Source organism: Apaloderma vittatum, unplaced genomic scaffold (genome assembly GCF_000703405.1).
Source record: "Apaloderma vittatum isolate BGI_N311 unplaced genomic scaffold, ASM70340v1 scaffold9053, whole genome shotgun sequence".
NCBI lineage: Eukaryota > Metazoa > Chordata > Aves > Trogoniformes > Trogonidae > Apaloderma > Apaloderma vittatum.
Genome location: NW_009709868.1, coordinates 580 through 23,261, shown reverse-complemented (window position 1 = coordinate 23,261; position 22,682 = coordinate 580). Strand labels below are relative to the sequence as shown.

General features: G+C 38.6%; 1 protein-coding gene across 1 annotated transcript in view; it reads right to left on the bottom strand.

The window, feature by feature from the left end:
- Positions 1–22,139, bottom strand: part of LOC104272171 (LIM domain only protein 7-like) — a gene marked incomplete at its 5' end in the record, with an annotated part of 28,132 nt that extends 5,993 nt beyond the window's left edge. The window contains 14 exons of the mRNA XM_009867094.1: positions 353–625; positions 1,531–1,750; positions 3,155–3,207; positions 5,071–5,136; positions 5,464–5,529; positions 7,259–7,653; positions 8,977–9,069; positions 10,867–10,971; positions 11,230–11,255; positions 13,370–13,426; positions 14,478–14,538; positions 15,235–15,419; positions 16,818–16,979; positions 22,025–22,139. Coding sequence (XP_009865396.1) covers positions 353–625; positions 1,531–1,750; positions 3,155–3,207; positions 5,071–5,136; positions 5,464–5,529; positions 7,259–7,653; positions 8,977–9,069; positions 10,867–10,971; positions 11,230–11,255; positions 13,370–13,426; positions 14,478–14,538; positions 15,235–15,419; positions 16,818–16,979; positions 22,025–22,139 — 1,877 coding nt within the window. The remainder of the gene's footprint in view (positions 1–352; positions 626–1,530; positions 1,751–3,154; positions 3,208–5,070; positions 5,137–5,463; positions 5,530–7,258; positions 7,654–8,976; positions 9,070–10,866; positions 10,972–11,229; positions 11,256–13,369; positions 13,427–14,477; positions 14,539–15,234; positions 15,420–16,817; positions 16,980–22,024) is intronic.
- Positions 22,140–22,682: the final 543 nt, after the last annotated feature.

Below are 22,682 nucleotides of genomic sequence, written 5' to 3'. Positions count from 1 at the left end.
CAAACCTAAGAAAAATAAATGTCAGAAATGCCATCTGGATTAGGCTTTTACTAATCATTTTGGTAACCAACATACAGCTCGGAGACCAGAGATTTATCATTCCAGTTCCTTTGTTTTTTTAACCAATGCCAAGCAGTGATGACAAACCTGAGGAATTTTCTGAACAACGTGAGCAGGGTGGTGATACCAGCCCATATTAGCACCATTCCAGCCAGCCAGAAAACTCCAGATACTCATCAGACTTAATCAATCTTATGGGCAAGAACACTGCTGGAGACCACCACACATCCAAAGCCCGCCCTTCAGCACAGCTCAGTGGTTCTACCTTCCAAGCAGAAGGGCACCCACTCACCTGCTGCGTGTCTGGGACCCTGACTGGGAAGCAGAGAGGGGAGACTGAGCCCGGGGGGGTGCTTGGGACATGGAGGGGGCTCTCGCAGAGGTGGCTGCAGGAGGTGCTTTGTTGGAGGAAGGAGTGCACATGTAGGCTCGGTTGGAAGTGGACACAGGGCGACTGAAATCTTGACTAGAGGAGAGAGATGAGGAGGAGGCAGACTGGTTCAGCCATGAGTGGTGCCTCCATGAGCTCGTTCTTGAAGAGTCAAGATTGTCCAAGGACTCCCCTCTGTAAGAGAGGCACACATAAATGGCAGTGTGGCTGAAGCTATATTCTGGCTTTTTAAAAAGAAAAACTACCATCCTAGCATTTTTGAGATCTTCCAGCATGAATATCTTTGTCTGATTAACCTGAGCAATATTCTTCATACACCAATTTAAAATGCTTGAAGGGCAAATTATGCTTTCTGCTTAGTCCTAGTCTCACGGGAAAAAGCGGGTGAGGTGGAAGAAAGGTGGCACTTAACCGCTACAGAATAAAGGCAAAACACTCTTCACTGCAACCTTATCAAGGTAAACCGTATCAAAATCCACTGCACAGCAACAGACCTCAGATACCAGGTTTGTTTTTGTTTTCTCCAAGGGATACCAGATCGAAAATAACAATCCACCCAGGCTGGATAGCATCGTCTAGGTACAAGGTGTTGGTCTAGTAGGCAAACACTCTCCTGACTGATAACTCAGGCTGTTTCCTAAGTGACAAATCCAACATTCATACAGCATTTAAAGCAAGAAACAAACTCCTCTCTGACATATGTCCATGTAAAAAAAAAAAAAGTATACTCCTTAGACATAATAATTAATTTCCACAAGAATTGTCATGCTGAAACTCTTAAGCACATCTGTCAATGACAAGGCACATTATTGATTTCCATTGCTGGTATACAGACCAAGAAATAAGCAGCTGAATTATTTACAGGTCACATCCACACTCTTTACTTGAAGAAAAAAAAAAAAAATGTAATCCCAGTTGCACTGCAGCTACTTTCTCCTATCTGTGTAGCTATGAAGTTTACCTTATAGCATTTCACAGATTCAGTTTGTTTCTGTGCTCTGTAAAGCAAGCTGAAGCTTAAAATAACCAAACAAAAATATTTGTTGAGAGTCAAAGTTAATTTTTAACATGATTCCTACCTCCTCATACTGTTACTGTACAGATTAATGGGCTCCTTATGTATACTGGAACTGCGCTGCCTAATCCAGCTGCTGTCCGTGTGCAGAGATGTTTTCTTTCTCATTTCCTGAAGGATTTGCTGTCTCTCCAACTCTGCCGCAGACAGGCTGTGCTCCTTCTGAGGCTTCTTCTGCGACTCACCCATGTTCCAGGACCTCTCCGAATACTTGCTTTGGGTACCTGTTTGGACAACATGCACAAACCTCAGCTAGACACTTTAAGGCACAAAAGCAGTTATCAGGAGTTCAGTACTCTGGCTATAACTCCAAAAGCAGTCATTCATCACCACATTCACAAGATGCTGTAGCTCCTTTTTACAGTCAGTGGCCAGTATCAAAGCTGGCAATATGCCATTACTATAACAAATTTTCCTATTCCTATTTCCCTTACTGCGGACCTTTACATGATGTTAAATACAAGTAGGTATTTTCCTTCACTTTCAAAGTGTATATGCATATACATTTGTGTGTACATATATATACACATACACTTTTTTAAAGGGCTCTTTTAGTTCTTTAATGTTCTCTTTTAGTGCCACTATTTGGACTCTTTCTCCAGTACAAACTAAAGCATATATGGAATACATAGTTAACTGGTAGGATACCTTCCCCTTCAAGAGATCACATTATTTTTTTCTGTAAATTGTCCCTGTTTTCAGTAATTCTTTCCTTTATTTGAGGCACTAATCACATTGCCTTATCTCGATGATCTTCTAGGTCTCTTCCAGCTGATATGATTCTATATAAATATAGATGTATGTTGGGGGGGGCGAGAGAGTGAGGCGGGAAATCTTACAGAAAGTTTCTCTTATTGGGATGTTGTATTAACTAGTCAGTCGACAAGGGATTTACGAAATTTTGGAAGGGGAAATAAACAAGCTGTCTTTCTCCAATATGTGTTGACATGTTAGAAGGCAACAATTTTTTCTTTATTCCTTAGGTACAGTAACTATTACAGTAAGACTAATCCAGAAAATTACTCAGCAATAAGTCATTCAATTGAAATTTCAATCCCTTTAAATACTGCTCTGACTATGGATTTGCTCTTGGGTTTATTGCTATAGATTGGAATTGTTTGTTTGTCTGCTTTACACACATTCATCTAAAAAATGCAGTATGATAACAAAGAATAACTTAAGAAACACTGCAAGAAACTGGAGTCCAGGCAACAAGCCACTGTGACAGCATCAGGAACTGACTTCCAGTTGTGTTACTCCTACACTAACAGAAGTTAAAAAGAGCAAACAGTTGTATTAAATACATTAGCATCTTGGTTTATGTAGCTTTTTTTATTGACAGAATCAACATATCAAGAACACATACATCTTCAATGATATACCTACACAACTGGTTTTATCTTGCATAAGTATAAGGCATCTAAAATCTAGGCATCTAAGATCCATTTGTAATCACTCCCACAGTCTTCAAGAAAACAGTTAATTATATTTTCCCTAGGCTTCTATGTTGACTGTATGAATTTCCTCTTACTGTTGAAACGTCATTAAATTCATCATATGAATTTGAATTACAAGGTAATTACCAAAAAAACGCTGTTTTCTTAGGATTGAAATTAAACTGTACTTACCATTTCTGACTGTGTTGAATTCATTCAGTTCTGAAGTTGACTTGGACTTATTCCTAAGGATATAGAAAACATTAATTTCTTTATCTCAGCTAGGAGACCTCAATCATTGACAAAGATCTTGTCATTGAAGATCACAGATACCTAGTCCCTTTTTACACCATCTCTCCCATGAACAACTTATGCTGTACTTGAACAAGAGGCAAAAATATCTAAAGGCCAATGGGATATTAAGGGGAAAAGAAGATGTCAATAGGTAATCACTGATTGAAAGATAAAATTGCATACTGAAAATTCCCAGTGCTATTTGCTTCCCTGTGGAAGCTTTGTGAAGGCTACATCAGACACTCAAAGAAATGACAATTTTCAAAGCAGGTTTATAAATGATTTAACTTAGAATCATAACTTCACGAGAAACTTAAAATGATACTTCAGCACCATTACCAGGCCATAAGAAAAACACCTCTTCAAACACTGCATGCAGCTTGTTGTTGGGAAATTTATTATTCACTGCTTGTACCCAGCAGCATAATTCTGTATGAGTTTTAGCCAAGAAATGTCATTCAATATAAAGGAAGACAAATGGCAGAAAGCTGGTTTTCTGACGATACAGAGCAGGAGCTTCAGCAACATCTCTGTGCTGTATTATTAGTCTCAAGTAATACAGTCAGCTTCTAAGTTTAAAATATCTGAGAAAGGAACAGGAATCCTTTGCTGGGCCACAACTCAAACCCAGCACATTAATGTGTTTACCCATGGAGCATTGGCTGCACAGCAATGTTGTGAAGGAGTCTTGTCTTTTGTCTATAGATACATGATGCACGAACTATGTCACATTTCTTGCTCCCCTGAGTTCTGATTGTCTGTCCTATGGTGCAGATCAATTTTACTATCTGTTTGAGAATATAAAACAATTTCATAGCTGCTTGTAGCAAACAAGAGCTCCGAAGAGCAGGTCAGCCGTGCCTGAGATGCTTTTGGCATTTCAGTATCCTGCTCACACATATATTCAAAAAGTAACTTTTTAGTACAGGCACCTTCTGAAGTTAGACTCAGATTTTCCATTAGTAACAGATCCATCTGCTGTACCCTTAAATTCTGGAGTTCCTCTTAATACAAAAAAATAAAAAAAAGTATGCTCACTCCAAGTGTAAGAACTGATTAAATACACAGCAGAGGTGATCTTTTGGAACTGCTATGGGATGTCATCTAAAACAAAGGCTTAATACAAATGTTCTGGATTTAGGTTACCTCAGCATTTTTTTAACAATATACCAGTTATTAAGAGGGAGAAGAAAAAGCTATCTGTTCAAAGAGCCCAGATCTGCAGTGGCTAATACATTCTATTGAAATAAAACCAAAACAACCAACCAAACAAAAACCCCCAAACAATTAAATCCTGAGAACAAACCACCAATCAAGACAAAGTAGAAAACAGCCAAGGTAAGAGAGTTTAACTTAACAAATAGCACATCTACTATCTCTCTGATAAACATTCTGCTGCTGCCTCTCACTTCCCTCCCTGTTTACTCTCTCTTAAATTGCACAATCCTGATTGGGATGACTGCACCTTAGTTTGTATAGCACGTTATGACACAACCGCAATATTATCTGAAATTGTTTTCCAGCCAGATAAGTCTAGTACCACCCACATATTTGTTGCCTTACACTTTTGCTTTTCCCAGTAGAATCCTACTGACTGACTGTTGTTTACAGCACAGCGCATAATTTGCCAAAAGTTTGGCTGCTTGTTTTCTCAATAAGAAAACATGCCATAAAAAAACCCGGCAAAACACAGCAGCAGTAGAAAGAAAGCATAGACTTAGCTGCTATGGCTTAAATTTATTTGAAGTTTCAAAGCTTTCCAACACAGAAATGGTGATGTTAAAATCTACACTGAGATTCAGCATCAAACGTACCTGTCAACAAATGACTGGCCAGGTTGCTCCTCAATGGTTTTAGAAACTTCATAACGCTCATAATGCCTATTAAAAAAACCCCCAAACATACATCACGTTCATATATAGAAAAAGATGTATATAGACATAAATATTTCCTACTAAAAGTATTCAAAACAGAACCTTAAGGGAAAAAAAAGAAAACCCCCAAACATTTAAGGATCTAAGGAGGCTTAATTTTATCAGTCAGAAACAAAACTAACAATGGAAGACAGAAAAATAAACGTTGTCAGAAAAATTGCCTGAAATTGCGTTTTTGTAAGTGACATGGAATCCAAACGTAAGCATGTCAAAAAAGTTAATAGTTTCTGCTGAAAATGTTTCAACCTATCTATCAATTCAATGTTTTATTACCTGTCAATAACAGGATGGCCAGCTCGATCCTCTATTGTTTTAGATACTTCATAGCGCTCATAATGTCTATAATCAAAATAGAGATAAAAGAAAATATACATTAAAAACACCAAACCAATATTTCTATAAATAGAGCAAAAAGTATACATATAGAAAATTAAGAAAGTTCAGATGTGTTAAAAACATGAAAATCCATAAGAAAAAAAAACACAAAGACTTTTTAATGTGTTGCAAAAATTAAAAGTATCAACATATGACAGTGATTGTCTCAATCATTTCAAAGTCAGGAGGTAAGCTTTGTCCAAACACAGGAACTCTCCAAAAGCAGCATGTATGTTCAAGAAAATTGTGTAGATGCAGTTTTTAACTCAACAGAGAAAAACTCTCTGACTTCCCCAGACAGCTGCCTGTCCCCAACCTCAGTGCTCTTTGCAGAAAGTATCATGCCTTCACTGACGTTTATGTAACATTTCAGATTTCAAGAGGTATCTTCGGATATCAAACATTTAACACCAGCTATTTTAAATCCCAGTTTCACTGAACTTGCTCCTTCACTATTAAGCAAAGTCATCCTTGTTTAGCTAAAAACGTCCTTTGGCAGTAACCTCAGGAGCAATGAAATACCCTGAGACTAAAGCATGTATCAAGGATTTAGATATGCAGGTATTACAGTAGCTTAAGTTACCGCACAAAGTCCTATTATCTTGCAACTGGGGCACGCTAAAACTGTAGAGATACCCTGGCTCAGCTGCCAAGAAGAACCTGTTCAGTCATTGCAACAAGTCTGCCTCTGATTTGCTCAGTGGGGAGCTCAAGCAGCAGTCATTTACAACAAGCTAAACTAACTCCAGGTCTCACAATCTCCCCTGCAAATATATGCAATTTTACGATCCCATGTTCTGCTCCCAAGCCTTAACTTGATACCATGCATTATCTTCAGTCATATTTATTACTTATATAAGAACAGAGGAAAATCCTCAAGACAAACAGCAAAGCTACTCATACATAAGGCAGTAAGTCAAATGCACAAGAAATAAGAAAAAGTTACTATTGTAATCTTTTCAGACAGATTAATCTCCCAAGATGCATGTAACAATAGTCTGAAAACTTCTGGGCAAGAATATGAACTTGTAAACTAATAGCTGGGCCAGGTTTCTTTGTTTTTCTGTTCTAGAGGTGGGTTTTTTTCAAAGCAAAGTAGTAAAAGAAACTTTTTCATGCTCTAGAATAAATAAATCAACAGTGGGCATTTCTAACAAGCTATGATATCGAAGCCAGTATCTGTTCACTCGTACACCATGATACACCTCATTAGCAATTTAATCCAGTAGTGCAATTAAAATTTATTGTGGCACTGTTGAACTAAAATGAGAGAAGAGTCTGGAAAATCAGTCACATATGTGTTGGAAAAGAGTTAGCTTGATTTCTCTTCTGAAAGCCCTGTATGTTGAGCCACTGGCTCTCAATTTACTGGCTTATGCAGGGATCTTAAAAAAATGGTCGCACTAAGTGCTTTGGGTCATCTTTGATTTGGCTGTAATCACTGTATTTACACTTCCTATTAAGAAAAGAGCTGAAGTGGGTTAACAGAGCACTTGAATTATAGTGAAGGACTTGGTCTTATGCCTGATCCTTTTACCTTTAGAAAGAAAGGCCATCCTGTGGTATCTTGCACTGAATGATTACAGTACAACTCTTAACATAAACAACCTTATATATTCATGCTTTTATTTGAAATGTATTTGAATTTTTAATGCAGAAGGAAAAGAGAGTACACTCCACCACAAACGCACACCTTTGGTACTGTGGTATCTCCACTGATGCCTCTCTCTGCCTTTCGGCTTGACGCCTCTGCTCCTCCATCTCTGCCCGCTGCCTCTGCTCCTCCATCTCTGCCCGCTGCCTCTGCTCCTCAGCATATTGCTGTTCCCTCTCTTTACGTTGTCTCTCAAGCTCCAGCTCTTGGAGTTCCCTTTCTTGCTCAAAACGCAGGGCTGCTTCCTCCTGGATCCTCCGTTCCTCCTGAAGCCTCCTCCTCTCTTCTTCCTCGCCCTGCCAACGCATCGGCAGCTCCTTTCCTCCATCTCCTTCTGGCTCCTCAGGAGTATTTGCATCAGGGCTTGCTCTCCAGCTGGACACAGACGGAGCCCGTGGAGGGACAGATGTGTTTAAGGTTAGAACAGTCTGCTCCTATAGCAAACAAAAAAAACCAAAAAAATCATGCTTTTGGGGAAGGGAGTTGTTTTTTAAGCAGGTTGCTCACTCTTCATTAGTTCTATGAGGGAAGACTGTGAAAAGCATCCCGAACACTTTCAACGCAAGATTCAGGGTGTACTTTGGTGTCACGGTTTGAGCGCCTGCGAGCACATTCTCCTAATGCAAGAGCTTCATTCCACACAGCAGCCTCAGCGAGCGTCACGGGCAGCATGGCCACAACTATGCAAAACATTCTGCTTTCTAAAGTATCGCTTACATTTCAAGTCATCCCACCCCCACTTAAATACCCATGGGAAACAAACTCCTCCATGATACCCAACGTTTCTCCCTACTGTTTTGACTTAGAAACCTGAGACCTACCTAAGAGCGTATATGCAAAGATATACACTGCAAGTGTGTATCAGACCAATGAATTTCACATGAATCCTCATGTGGTGGAAATCCCCACCCTCCTCTGTTCTACCGTTTGAAAGTCAAGCCTCAGATCGACCACTCTATGACTCTTCTCTCAGACATGAGAAAAGGTCTTTCAGCGGTCAAAAGATGTTTTAGTTCCAGAGAACAAATACTGTTTACGGGTCCATCCAAACCTCTAATGACAGAAAAAATATGAAATGGTTTACATTCTTGTACAGCAAAGTCCTCTAACAGCTCAAAGAGCTTTCTCATTGAAGACTCAAGCCTCAAATTATAGTGTAGTTATTTGTGACTGTATAAACACAACTGATCTTGCCAGGATGCCTGAACCAGCGCTCTCATAGCAATGAGGAGATATCTGAGACATCTCCCACACTCAGGAAGCAAGCTGTTCACCTTCCCATAAGCAACAGCCACACAAGTCAGCATCTACAGAAACTACACGATTCCAATGTTTTGAAGTGTATGATAGCAAATCTGAAGTTGATTTGATAACTTACAACCTTGTCTCATGATGAAGGATCAAAGCAGAGTTCCAACAAGCAGCACCAGAAGGTAAAACTAGACAGCAAATGTGACCATTTCATTCTTATTAATTCAATAATTAATAAATGCTGTAGGTTTCTGCCAACATATTTCTGCTGTTAGTCACTTAATCAATCCAAAAGAAAAAAAGTTAAATTCAACAGGTCTCAAAACATCGCATTTACCTTTTCCTTCCCATTTTTGCAACCTCTTTCTATCAAATCACAGAAAACAGTTTATTTTCCAAAATGACATAGAAAAATAAATTATTTGCCTGCTTGCAAGCATCTGCTATAAGTGAAAAAAGCCATCACAAAACTAAACAGTCAAGGTGAAACCATATTCACAGCCTACCTCATCAAAATACTTGGAACTCTCTTTTTCTGCCTCTTGCTTAGCTCGTAGCCATTCTTCCCTCAGTTTTTCTTGTTCCCGTTGGTATTTCTCCTATTAGGTTAGATTGAAGTTAAACATGCAAATAAGAAAGATGGCATTTATTTTATTTGTATTAAAATTTGCTACTGATATTTAATGCAGTTTTTAACAGATCAGCATGATAAAAACATCTTTGAGCTCCACTAGGACATTGGGTCTGCCATGAGAGAATGAAATTCTGGCTCAAACGCAATCCAAAGGACTTCTGCAATTGATTTTGGAGAATCCAGGCTTATTACACGCTAAGTCTCACAACAACTGACCTCACATCTGTTATATTCCTCATCTTACAGTTTATTTCCCATTTGAACAAAAATCAGCTATCTAAGGTATTTCTTGAAAGATGGAGTGAATATATTTAACTTGGAATTGGGCACATGAGTATGGTAAACATGAAGTGATTACTAAGTGAAATATGAGGCAGTAATTTGGTTTGAGCAAGAACTCTTGGTCTTTTAGAACGTTATCTAAACAAAAAACAGTTTCTGGACCTCCAAATTTGTCCTAAGATGGGATTTGGTATGAAATCAATGTAATGTCTTAAAGCATTACTGAAGATACACAATAAATGTTTTGGTGGTTTTGTCAGTCACTGCTTACATGCTGTGAAAAGCAAAATATTTACTGACGTCAAAAGTATTCTAGGATGTTATAAATAAGCAAAGATAGACTTTGCTTCCTTTCTCTGTTATTTGAAAATTCGTTACTAGGATCATGGGAATGAGAAAGAACATCATTAATCTGGCCAAATTTACTACTTCAGGACTAAAAAAGAAGCAGCAAAGAAAAGAAAAATGATGGTAAAGGTATGAGACTACTCTCAAGAAAGGGGAGACAAGGTTTACATTCTTTAAAGCCATCTCTTCAGGCATCAAATGGAGCACCCAAACCACAATGGAGACCACAAATATGTTTAGGAAGGCACAGCTCTTGCCTTGCAGGATTTGTAAGCTAAAAGGAATGACAAAAGACAAAACACTGAAAAAGCAGAAGAGCTGCTATGCTGTATGTTGACATCACAGTTTTCTGCTGAATGCATCAAACTTATAAAAAAGGCTCATGTCGGGTAAATATTCATTGGCATTTCTCCTAGCCAACAGTCTTTAGATAACAAACTTCAGTTTGCAGAGATGTATCTTGGTGAATGTGGCTGAATGGGCTTATGCTTCACTGAGCTGACGTCTTTGCAGAGATGTGTGCTTGCTTTTTTGTGTTATCCCAAGATGACAAACACTGCCCCTTTCCTCTGCAACATTTCATCTCTAGCAGCTGGTTATGAAAGTGGTCTTGTGTTGGTAGGTTCAGCCTCCTGATGCACAGAAGGCCTGGGAACTAGGCTGATTCCAACTGATTAGCTGATTGCTAAATGGCAGGATGCTAGCAGGTATCTAACCACGGCACTGGCTGCCCTCTCTTCATCTCTGAATAAAAGGCAGTATCGCTAATTAAAAGTAAAACTCATTCTAGACACAATTTTCTTAAGGGGAAAAAATATAAAACTCCTTCAAAAGTGAAGACTACTGCCCGTCAGGTCTTTGACTATCCTTTAAATTCTGTTGCCAGTAAGAGCACACCAGCCTTGTGATGACTGAGCACTTCTGGCTGTAGTGAATATTCAGTCTAGGTTTGACAACACTTTTGTGTTGTCCTTGTTTTTGCCAAAGAATCGCTAGTGTGTGTAGCTGTGCAGCCCAGCAAGCGCATCTGAAAGTCCTCTTAGGCCATCAGTAAAAAGAGTTGCATGTTTCTTTCCTAAAAGTTGCTGAACCCAAGGGATTGCCAGTCTACGATTACAAAGATCAATTATACCTGCAATAAACGCTCTTGCTCCTTTTGCCATTTTTCCTGCCGTTTTCGTTCTTCCTCTTGATCCCAAACCCGACGACTGGGAGCACTAATGGATGGGACGGGCAGCTAACAGAGCACAAAAACAAAAGAGTATTATCTTCTATGTAATAAACACTCTACATTAAAAAGTTTGAGTTCTTTTTTTTTATTTTATATGATCAGTGAAAGCCATTACAAGGACTACAGTTTTTTAATGACAAGGACCTAAATTAGCCTCAGATTTGATCAGAAATTTAAAGCAGTGTAAAAATAAACAGAAAGCAGTGGCCTTCTTGAAAAGACCAGGATTTTACAACTAATCAGGAGTTTGTAAATTGTACTTACATCAGGCATTGCAGGTTCTGGGCCTCCTGTGACATTTGAAAGATAAAAAAAAAAATACATCATTAGAACCATACATACTCAATACCCCAAGACTTGTGTAAATGTGGAAAAGTCTGAGCTTCAGACTAATTTTTGCTTCCTTAGTAAGCCATGCTTGCATTTTGCCCTCTTGAGGCCAGAATTCACGAGGTGCTTCCAACTAATGTGTGCGACTGTTTAAAAGCTTTACATGCTTACAGGTGCCATCAGCAATTGCTTGAATTAGCAGTACATCTCCCAGTGTGGCAATACAGAGGTTCTTTGCTACACGTCTCCTACTATTATTCTGAAGCCCAAATGTTTAGCATGATCAACATTCAGAATGCTGCTCTAGGGTAGGAAGAGCAGCTGCTCACCTACTTAATTCACATCCACCTTGATGCGAATTAAGAGCAACAGGTGCCCACAGGCAATTTCTTTACCACAAAATCACGTATTTTCCCTTTCCAACTGTCCTCCTTTCCTATTCCCAAAAGTACACTTGAATTTAGTGAGCTCACCACCATTCATGACAAAACTTGGTCTTAGCTTGTACCAAGATAATTATTAGAGAGAGAGTTTAGAAAAGGTGGAGGAGCACAAGTTTAAGTATAATCCTTTCCCAAGCAACACCTTTATTTTTGTTTGTTGCTAGTGTACTTGATACTTAGCTGTCTAAACCTCAGTTTAAAAAACAAAACAAAAAAGCCAGATGTCCCAACAGTTTTCTGAACTACGACCACATGAAGTGGAGAAAGGGTTAAATTTAAAATACAGAGTACATCTAATCAGGGATAGGCTACTGTTCAATCTAAATATGTACAATTTTGTCTTAGCAATCAGATTGCAACAGCCACAGTGACAACATGACAAACAGACTTGATCTGCAATCGCACTGGAAGATGCTAAAAGGAGGCACAGGCAGCACTTATTTTTATTCCTTTTTTCTCTCACCCTTGTAAGTCGATGCTGGCCTATACAGGTTTAGGAAGAAGAATCTCTTGTGTTATTGTAGTGCTAAAGTGTGAAAAATTTAAACCGAACAAAACTGTACTGAGTATAAACTCTAGAAATATGCCCTTCTCCTCCCTCACAAGTGAGAAATATTTAAAATATTGCTATAAAATTTAATAAAATAAAACAGAAACTTTACAGCCAGCCTTCAGAAGAACAATAGAAAAAAGGCAAAAAAAAACAGAAAAAGAAAAAAAATCCCAATCAACAACAAAATGCCGCCATATTGCAGATATAATGCTACAGAAGTATTTAAAAGCAAACAGAACCACAAACACTGATTTATGCTGTGGCACCTCACATATCACTTCTGGAAAAATCAGAAGCTATCATCATTGAAGGCAAAGTCCTGGCCCAACTAAAATAATTTGCAATATTCACACTGAACTTCCAGTGGGCCAGAATTTTACTCTTTCAAGCTATAGCAAAACAGCAAGGCATACACAGTCTGAAGACAGCATTAGACATACAACATTAGTGGAAGCATGTGAGTTGTGACATGCAAACACCAAAAAGCAACCTACAAAACCAAAATTGAGTGGCTTATTTTTTTGCCTTTTAAAGCTAGCATGTTCAATTCAAAATTTACATTGGTCTTCTCGGGATCTTGTGACATCATCACATAGCGGAAAGCCAGCAGCTGCCTTTTTCCACCAATTTAGATGAAAGCACAGAGCTGCAACTCAAGATGCACTCAAATCCAGCATTAAGTATTTTATCAACAGCTCTTTTAGATCTGCACTAAGCCTCTGCTGGAATATTCAATGTTATTCTTGTTTTGTAGGTAGTAGCAAACCCGAACAGAGAGTGCTATCCTTCTTACTCCTACCCAGTGAAAAAAAATAAAAGTATGAACAACATAGAAGAGATTTAAACAGCTATAGATATAAGAGAACACACAAAGACCCATTACCACAAAGGTAGACCCATGAATTGTAAGAATAACCTGATGACCCTGGGAAAAGAAGGGAAATTAATTATGTTGCTTCATTGTAACTGCAACATACAAAGCCGAAGAAGTATAGTACCCAGCACCAGACTTGTTAGGAAGAGTGTGCAGCAGGAACAATTTCATGGAAATACATGAAATGTTAGCTCTTTGGTTTACCTTGTTCAAAAAATTGTGACCGTCTTTTTAAGTTTTTCAAAGAAATTGGTTCAGATGCTATTTGAAAAATACAAAGAATACAAGCAAGTCAATGAGGTGCTGGTTGGTTTTTTTTTGGTCTTTTTTTAAATGACTGTCACCACTGGATAAGAAACTTTTGTTGGACCTTCAATCTACAGCAATGTCACGTCAGAAATATAAAAAGCCCTGGAAACACAAGGGAAATCTAATCTTTCAAAATAGCAAACAAAGGTTTTAGTAGGTTACATCATATACAGATTAGTATTTCATTTTATCACCAGTAATGCCCAATTATATCAACAGTTCAAGTGTCAATCTTGGACTCAGATTGTCTCTGTCTAATTTAAGCCTCCAAGATACCAAATTGGATTCAAGGGCATAATCACCATTTAAGGTCATCAGAAAGGCATCTCCAGAGGGCAAATGATCTCATGAGGGAATGCTTTTATAAATTGCTATGTGCATTCAAGATAAAATGAAATACAAACTTCCCATTTAAGGACTATTGTTCCATACATACCTGGTTTCTCGCACTGTCACCAAGAAAGGCTATAACTGTTTATAGCATTGTAAGCGATTATTATTAATGCCAGAATTATCAATATCTTTCTCCATGAATAAAAATTAAATAATAATAAGAAAACAACCACAATTCCCAAAATCTCACAACTGAAATGGGATGGGGAGGAGGAAAGAACTGAATACTCTTTACACTCTTCCTGAGCAGTGAAATAAATCAATACTGGTACTGACTCAATCTCCACACAACGCAATCGCAATTACAATAAATTGCGTGCTCTCCCCTTCTCTTTCACCCCTACCACACAGTAAATTTAAAACCACTAATGCAGAGACAGGGCAGTTTGTCACTTCTTTGTTGTCAGTGCTCCAACCAACAAAGCACATCGTGGAAGCAAACTACATCCAGTTTGGATGCAACTAGATCTCTGTGATACCTGTTTTGGCTTTTGGTTCATTAAGGTCTCGCTTTGCCCACTGCATAAAGCTTGCGATGATTACACAGCTTGAGCATCTGTGCTTGCTCCAAACCCACACAATCAGTGGATGAAAAGCCACACTGGTTTACCTCTTTGTTCATTAGAGCCAGGATCTCCTTGCATTCCATTTATCAATTTTGTTTCTGTATCCTGAAAAAATAATAATAAAAAAAAAAGTTAAGACTTTGGTTCATTAGATTTGTGGGAGTTTATCCAATTACACATCTCCCCTGACAGGAACTGTATGTCATGGAACACTTCAGAATACTTTCCACAGAAAGATATGAAACTATCTAAAACTTCCTGAGTGTATTATATGATAAAACGACTGCAGGCATTTCAGGGGTTCAATAACCAGCTGTGAACTGGTGACTGAAATGGAAAACCATTAGTTTTCAAGAAAATGCCAGAAGCTGAAATCTTCCTAGTTCAGCTCCTTGGCAGGCAGAGTGTTATTTGCAAGTAATTTGAAAACATGTACACACTTGTTCTTTAGGGCTGCAGATTTCATGAAGGTAAAAGTATCTTCCTCCATGGAAAATGAAGGTAAAAGACTTTTCTAAAGAATAAACACTCTATACCATTTTGGTTAAAACATAGTCTGCAAATATTTTAATACTTATCACTTAACAGTGTCCACTAATGAATGGATAGTAGCAAGCCTTTAAAATATCTTATTTCCCTTCATAAGTACTTAGCTACATCTCTATATTTGCAATATTCTATATGTTCCTTAAGCAATACAAATAAAAATGAGATTTCCAAGGTTTTTTCTCTCCTATGAAGGCATTACATTTCTACTTTCTTCTGCCCCTAAATCCCACGACCCTTCAAAAACACACTCACAGGACTTTGAAGGCTGCTGGAAAAATCTCTTTTTGTTGATACGGTGGAAACATTTGAAAGGTGTTCTCCAGAAGTTGCATCAATCCATTTATTTTCAGATGTACCTATAATGTTGGTAGCCATACTGGTGAGATTGAGGATTTTATGCCTTACATGTGGCAGGGAAGGCTGGTCTTTGCCCCAATCTTTTTGGTAGTATGTGGAGGATCAAGAAATTAATGTAGATAGTAATGTCAAAGAACAGAACAAGAGTTAGTGAAAATACAATAAAAAAACATACAAAAAAAAACCACACACAAAAAACTCACATAACAGAAGACAGAGAGACACAAATCAGGTAGAATTTGTGAAGACAGGTAAAAGGGCTTTTACAAGTAGACCGCCTTCCCCAAAAATGCAAGTGTTAGTCATAAGCCAGGTAAACATTTACCAGATGTTTTGCCAGCATGGACTATAGCAGCTCAACATTACAGAGCAATTAGTATTCATTGGAGACTATTTCATTAGAATTAGTAGGGATTGAGAAAATTCTTCCAGCTTTACTCACACAAGGTACAGTTTGACTCATACACTATCCAGGGAAGTGTCATTTTCATGTCCGTGCTCCTCAGGAAACACACAGAGGGCAAAAACAAAAAGGCAGTCTGAACTAAACTAGCAAAACTGATGAGGTGAAGACGAATCACCCTCTTTACTTAGACTTCTTTTTCTCCCACCAGCTCCCTAAAATTTATTCAATGAGTTGTTCTCCACTAATCTCACTCTTCATTTGTGCTAGGCCTTACAGAAGTTGTGACTTTTTTCTTGTTTCTTCCTCAAGCCACTACTTTTTTCCCCACTTGCTGGAAACTTACTGTACCTAGCTTCCCACTAAAAGAACATTTTGTCTTTATAATGTGAAAGAAGTCACTGGTCACACTTCCAACTCTGGAAAAATTCTTTTTGGACTCCGAAAGGGTATCCTGACCAAACCCAAGGCAAGTTTAGAAAAGCTCCAAGGCCTTCAGCCAGGATGGAAACCCTCACTAGCCAAAACAGGTGGTACCATTCTGGAGAGATAACAGCAACACAATATTTGACTTCATGGTCAAAATCAGAGCACAGAAGTGCTGCGTCATCCACAGTCTCGTATGCCACCCAAAACACTCCCCCAAAAAAGGAACACGAGATCCTCCTTCCCTGACGAGGAGCTGCTGACTGAAGGAGAGAGGCTCTAAAACTCATTATGCTCTAGAGACCAGCCCCTCTTTGGTTTTGTGGCTTTGCAGGATAGAAAACTTTGTGTTCCCTTGTGTGGTTGCACACTTTTTAACCTGTGCATCCTCTCAGAAATAGGCCAGAGCACAAGAGAGAGGTCAGTAGCTCAATGCTTTGCAACTTGCTTGTCAAGACGTTTCTAATGCACGAGTAGTTAAAAAAAGCCAAGTTGTGTTAAAATGCAACAGACATGCTAGCAAACTACTTTAGCTTAGATACATATTACTGCTGCAAGGGTAATAAGGACTCTCAGCTGTCAGGTACAGCAGAGACAAAGCTTATTTGCCTTACAGAGCATACTGTATCTGCTCGACAAAACAACTCACCATTCTTTCCATATCGTCTGACATCCATGATGAGGTTTCCAGTTTCTAGTGCTCTGCTGATGGCTTCTTCCCACTGACTATAGTCCATATGTGAAACCTTGGTGCCGTTGATTGCAATGATCTCATCATCTACATGCAGGTGACAAAGTGCTGCAGAGCTACCTGCAGAAAACAGCAGAAAAATAAAATCATGTCTCCATGCATAATTATTTTTTTACCACAGTTTTGATTGAAGGAATTATACTTTTCCTAAAGACCTCGTATTTTGGGTTTTTTTAAGCCAAGAAATGTTTGTTGGTGGATATTCAGAAAGTCTTTGAAAAATCTACTGCACTGTGAATATAAGCTCAGCAAATTCAATATTAAAGTAGTCTTCTAATTTGAAACATGAAAATGACAAAGGCCATCAGTCTTTTGGACTTGCAAGAACTCACATTCTGGGTGAATAAACAGTCTCTGGGCCCAATCCTGCCTTCACTAACTCACCTTTTATCATCTCTTAGAGTGAAATAGGGAGATAGAAGTAGCACTACAGTGTCTGTAGCCAACAATTAGCTGCAATACAGTCAATGTTTATATAATCCTCTTACTTGCATCCAAAACTAGCCTCCACTTTGTTAATTCCAGTAGAAGGTGGCTTTCTCATATTCTTATTTACATTTTCCAGACTCTACTGACAAAAATACACTGCTTTATTGCTTTGCTAAAATAGTTGGTTAGCTCTGAATCAACTGGTAATTGGACTTGAAACAGTTCTGGGTGCTGTCTTCTTTGGATTCTACTTATTTTTTCTATTAAGAGCAAATTTTATTGCAGCTTGGACTTTGAATTCTATTGATACTTTGCAAGACAGGATGCACTTTATACTTTTTCATGTACTACTAAACATTGGCAGGTGTTCTCACTAGCCCAAGGACACAGAACACAAGGGACCAGTTAATAGATTTTGTTCCATTTAATTCAGAAAATGGATGAGCTGAATCACTCAGATTTCCCTAGGTAAGATTTTATGAATTACACCTGAATGGTTCTTCCATTAGCAATTATTCCTTTAGCAGAACAGAAAACTGAAAACCTATGTGAAAACATAGTTAAAGATTGCACAATAAATCCTAGTGCCAATAAAACAAATCTGAATTGCACAATGGGAGTGTTTTACAAAGTAAGTAGTGAAATCCACACATATTGTTTAAAACATACCAAGAACAATGCTATACTACATTATCAGAAACAAATGTGGACAAGCGTGACAGAAGAATTTAGACAGCGTATGCTTCAACCTGATCTTCTTCTGACTCACTAGTCAAATTCTGCTAGAAGTCTGGATGATCTACCAAGGATTCAGATAGCTTTTAATATTCCTGGTAGTCAAGGAAGTTAAGAAATGAAGCAATGCTGTGCTTCCACCAACCAGTGATCCATCATAGTTCACAAAACCCAAACACTAACATGTCAGAAGAGCATACCTCCACATTCTGTTCTTCTGCATTCTTCCTAAAGTTTGTATTAGAAACTCCATTAGTAGCTATCTCAACAACGAGCAGCAATCTCTAGATTGCATAGTTAGTCCTACCACAGCCAGGACAACAAACACTGCTCAATTTCTGGCACATAACATAACTTTGCCAGCTGCTCTTCCTCTACGGTCTCTGAATAAGGGGCTCCTCAAGCGTGCAAACCAGAGCTCCTATATCGGGCTTCTCAGGTTCATCTTCAGAGAAGCCTTCAGAGATTAGCTGGCAATTCAAGTGCTCGAAGTTGTACAGTACTAGTTGTCTTTGTCTGTCCAGATTCTCCAAGCCTATAGGAGTTAATAATTTCTTTATGCCACTGCAGAGGATTTAGCTTACATTACATAAAATATATATTTCTGTTTTTACTAAATTTCCCTAAAGACAGAAGATTTTTCTTTCCTACTACCCCCCAATGAAAACAGTACTAACCAAATACTCATTCATTTTCCACGAGTATTCAGTCATTTCTAGTCTATCCCCATCTGTTGTTATTACAACAGATAAATACTAGCTCAGTGAGAGAAAAAAAATTGAATCTTGAAGGAAGTGGGTCAAATTTACTTTGTCCTACATGTCTGCAAGTGTTTGACCACAGATCTGTGCCCTCCTGCATCAACACCATCTCACAAAAAATGACTGCAAACAGGGCGGGCAAAAGGGAAAGGACTGAAACAATAAAGATAAGGCTGTGGGGAAGCTGGCAGAACAGTGTCTAGATTAATGACTTTACGACTTTCTGTTTACCTAACTTCTAGTGTAAAAGTTACAAATTCCAGTAAAAAATTAGCATTATCTTATTCATATGTAGTAAACAAGCCTCAGCAAAACATGTGCTATGAGCTCTTAAACTTTTTGAGAACACTTTTAAAAAGTTAATTTTCTTGCCAAGTAGTTGTCTTAATGTTTTGGAGGAAAAGCATCTGCAGAATACAGTAAGTTTTAAGCAGTAAAAAAAATAAATGCAAGTTACCACCTGAAGAAAATCGTATAGCTCTTTAGGATAAGTATGCTAAGACAAACAGAGAAAGTCTGCCTAGAAGCTGTTTCTGGGCTCACGGAGAGAAAAAGGTGACTGGGAACAGTTGGTATGGATTTGCCAATCCTAAGTCATACTTGATCAACCTCGTTGTCTTCAGTGAAGAAATACCTAGATCTGTGGATGAAGGGGGAGTGGTGGGTACCATCTACTTTGTCTTTAATAAGGGTTTTGACATGATCTTCCACACTACCCTGGTATCAAAAGTTGAGACAGTATCATCTACATGGCAGAATGACCAGATGGGTGAAAAACTGGCTGGGTTGTCAGGCTCAATGGGTAACAGTTAATGGTTCATACTCAGCCTGGAGGCTGGTTACAAGTGAAGATCCTCAGAGATGTCTCCTGGTACTTGTCCTCTCTAACATCTCCACCAATAACCAGGAAGAGGAGGAGGTGAAACACATCCTCATGGAGTTTGCAGACTACCCAAAAGGTGGCTGATAGGCTGGAGGGAAGGGCTGCCGTTCAGAAAAGGAACCTGACATTCAACACAGGCAAACACAGAGCGCTGCTCCTGGGATGGACTAACGCTAGAGATGGTAGAGGTTGGGAGCTGATGGGCTGGAGAGCAGGGCTGGAAGGGGCCTGGTGGACTCTTGGCTGAGTGTGAGGCAGAAGCAGGCCCTGGCAGTGCTGGGGCTATCAATACCTGGGGACATATGAACACTTGTGTGACCAGTCGGTCAAGAGAAGTGACTATCTCAGTCACTCAATACTTGTTGTGCCACATCAATAATACTGCATCCAGTTTTGGTGTCCCACTGGCAGGGAGACATCAATAAACCATGGCAAGTTCACGGGAGGCCACTGGGATCATCAGGGCAGGAACACTTGCCCTGTGAGAAACAAAGCTTGTTCAGTCTGGAGAAGAGAGGCTGCAGGGGGGACCTAACAGCAGTTCCCTCAACCTTAATACCTGCAAGGAGGTCACTGAGACAGGCAAGCCTGCTCTTTCCTGAAATTCATGGCAGAACAACACAGCACAGCGATTATAAACTCAACTGATAGTCTAACTGGATACACAAGAAACATTTTCTGTGAGGATAATTATCCATGGGAGTACACCACCAAGAGAGACTGTGCAGCCCCCATCCTTGGAGGGTTTCAGACCCACCTGGGTAAGGCTGTATGCAAACTAGTCTGAATTAAGCCTTGACAATATTTTCATCAGGAGTTTGATCTAGGTGATATTCCAAGGTCCCTTTATAACCTGAATTATCCTATGACTTATATTTAAAAATAGGAAGCATGACACTCAGAAGTGAAAAACATATCTTGCTCCTTCAGTGGGCTGTCCACCTCTTTCACCCTTTGCTCCTTTAAATGAAGCTACAGCTATTGAAGGTTACATGAGCCAGTTGTTGGAAAAAAGATGTTAAACGTGTTGTAAACGAGAACAGCAAGATGTAGTCCTTGCTTCACTCAATCTTTAACACCATTCCTTGTGAGAACATTAATAAAATCTAACCAAGATGACAGCCACAAAGCCTTCATTTTCTCCTTGCTTACCAAGTTGGGGATGGAGCTTACTTGGTCCTTTATGAGTGACCAGCACGAACATTCACTACCCTCAGATTTCTCACTCACAACTGGGAGCGCAAAAAGACAGTCCTCTGCTTCTCCAAATAACAATTTTAAACCAGGGAAAGTAAATGGAAAGCAATTCTCCATGCTAAGTGATTGTTAATGTTTACACTCTAATTATGAGTGAAGAGAGGTCTAAACCCTGACTTTGAAATGAAGAGGGAAAAAAAAAAAGGAAAAATAATAATAAAAAAAGGCTGCTCAGTAAGTACTATTAAAATGTCTTTTTTTTTCCTCTCTGGAAAGCATAATGAAGGACTAACTAAATAAGAAGTTTCCAGTTATTTCTCCTTTCTCAGGATGATATCATGCTAGCTGCAAGAAATGGCACAATTAAATATTCCTTAAGGATTACTGGCAATGGGAAAGATCACTGTTCAGAAAACAAGGCTGACGTGATTTGCTTGGGTTTTTGTTGTATTTTGTTGGGGGTTTTAATTAAGAAAAGTGAGCTTGTTCTCTGCAAATGACTACTAGAGCTTAGAAATGAACTTTATGCATGCTTCATTTCATGACAGAAAATGTTTGCTTCTCCTCAGTATTAATACATATGAAAAAACAACCCTGCACGGGAAATCACTTCAGAAGTTGCAACTGCAAAAAAACCCCAACGTATTAACTGTCTTCAAAATTCGACATGACTAAGATAAAATTAAGATCAAATTATTAACCCCTAAGTCTCCTATGCATGTGTTTACAAACTATACAAAGTGAGAACTTTTTATAAACTTAGCCAAGAAACAATTTAGATATTAAAAGTCTGGATATGTTCCCTGTACTACTGTTCTATAAGGGGCTTGGTGAATGTTTGAGTGATCATATTTATGCCTTTTCAGTGGTTATAGAAATGTACTTGATTAGGAAAATGGGGTTTTGGTGTTTCTGAATTCAACTCATTTCAAGAGATGAGGTTTCATGGAAATACATTAGCAAACTAAATGCTGACTTTTCAACTCTCCATCTGAGTCTTTTAAATATTTGCAACATATTTTTACAGTGAATGCCTTAATTTAGAGGCCTCTGTAAACTAAACACAAGAACAAAAATTTGTACAGTTAATACACATTTACCTTCTTCAACTGTCTGTACAAAGGCCCCTGAAGAACTCCAATTTGTTGTAAACCCAAAGCTGCGACTGTGGCCAGGTCTCTGGTTCATACTGATTCTCATTTCACTGTACTGTTCCTGAAAAATAAAACATGACACTACAGTATCTGGTATCACAGGAATCTAAACGAGGGAAAGTTTATCCTCTAAATAAGTGAGGCTGCTCACAATGCACACTTTAATCATCTATTATTAGCATCATAGACCAAGGAAACAGCATTGAAGGCAGTTAAGTAACTAATTTGGGTTTTATTCAAACGGGTGCATTTTCAGTTTACATTTGTATTTTCTCTACACATATGTTTAGCTGTGCATTTCTCTTAATTTTAAATGTTTCCTAACACGATGCTAGAAAATTTAAGAAATATGAGGAAACAAAAACCCTAAATGGGTCTTCATGGCCAGTCTTGAGAATTTGTGGAACACACTGCCTCCTGAGAGAGCATCAGTCAAATAAAGACTTAAAAAAATCTAGACAGCTGTAATTGATCCAATTTTTTTCTTTTCTGTCCTAGAGTAGGCATCAAGCTCAACACTGCAGATAGATTTACTTGGCTGAACAATCATCTTTTTACTTTTGTGGAATGGATTTTGTAATGGAGACCTTAGGTAATAAAACTC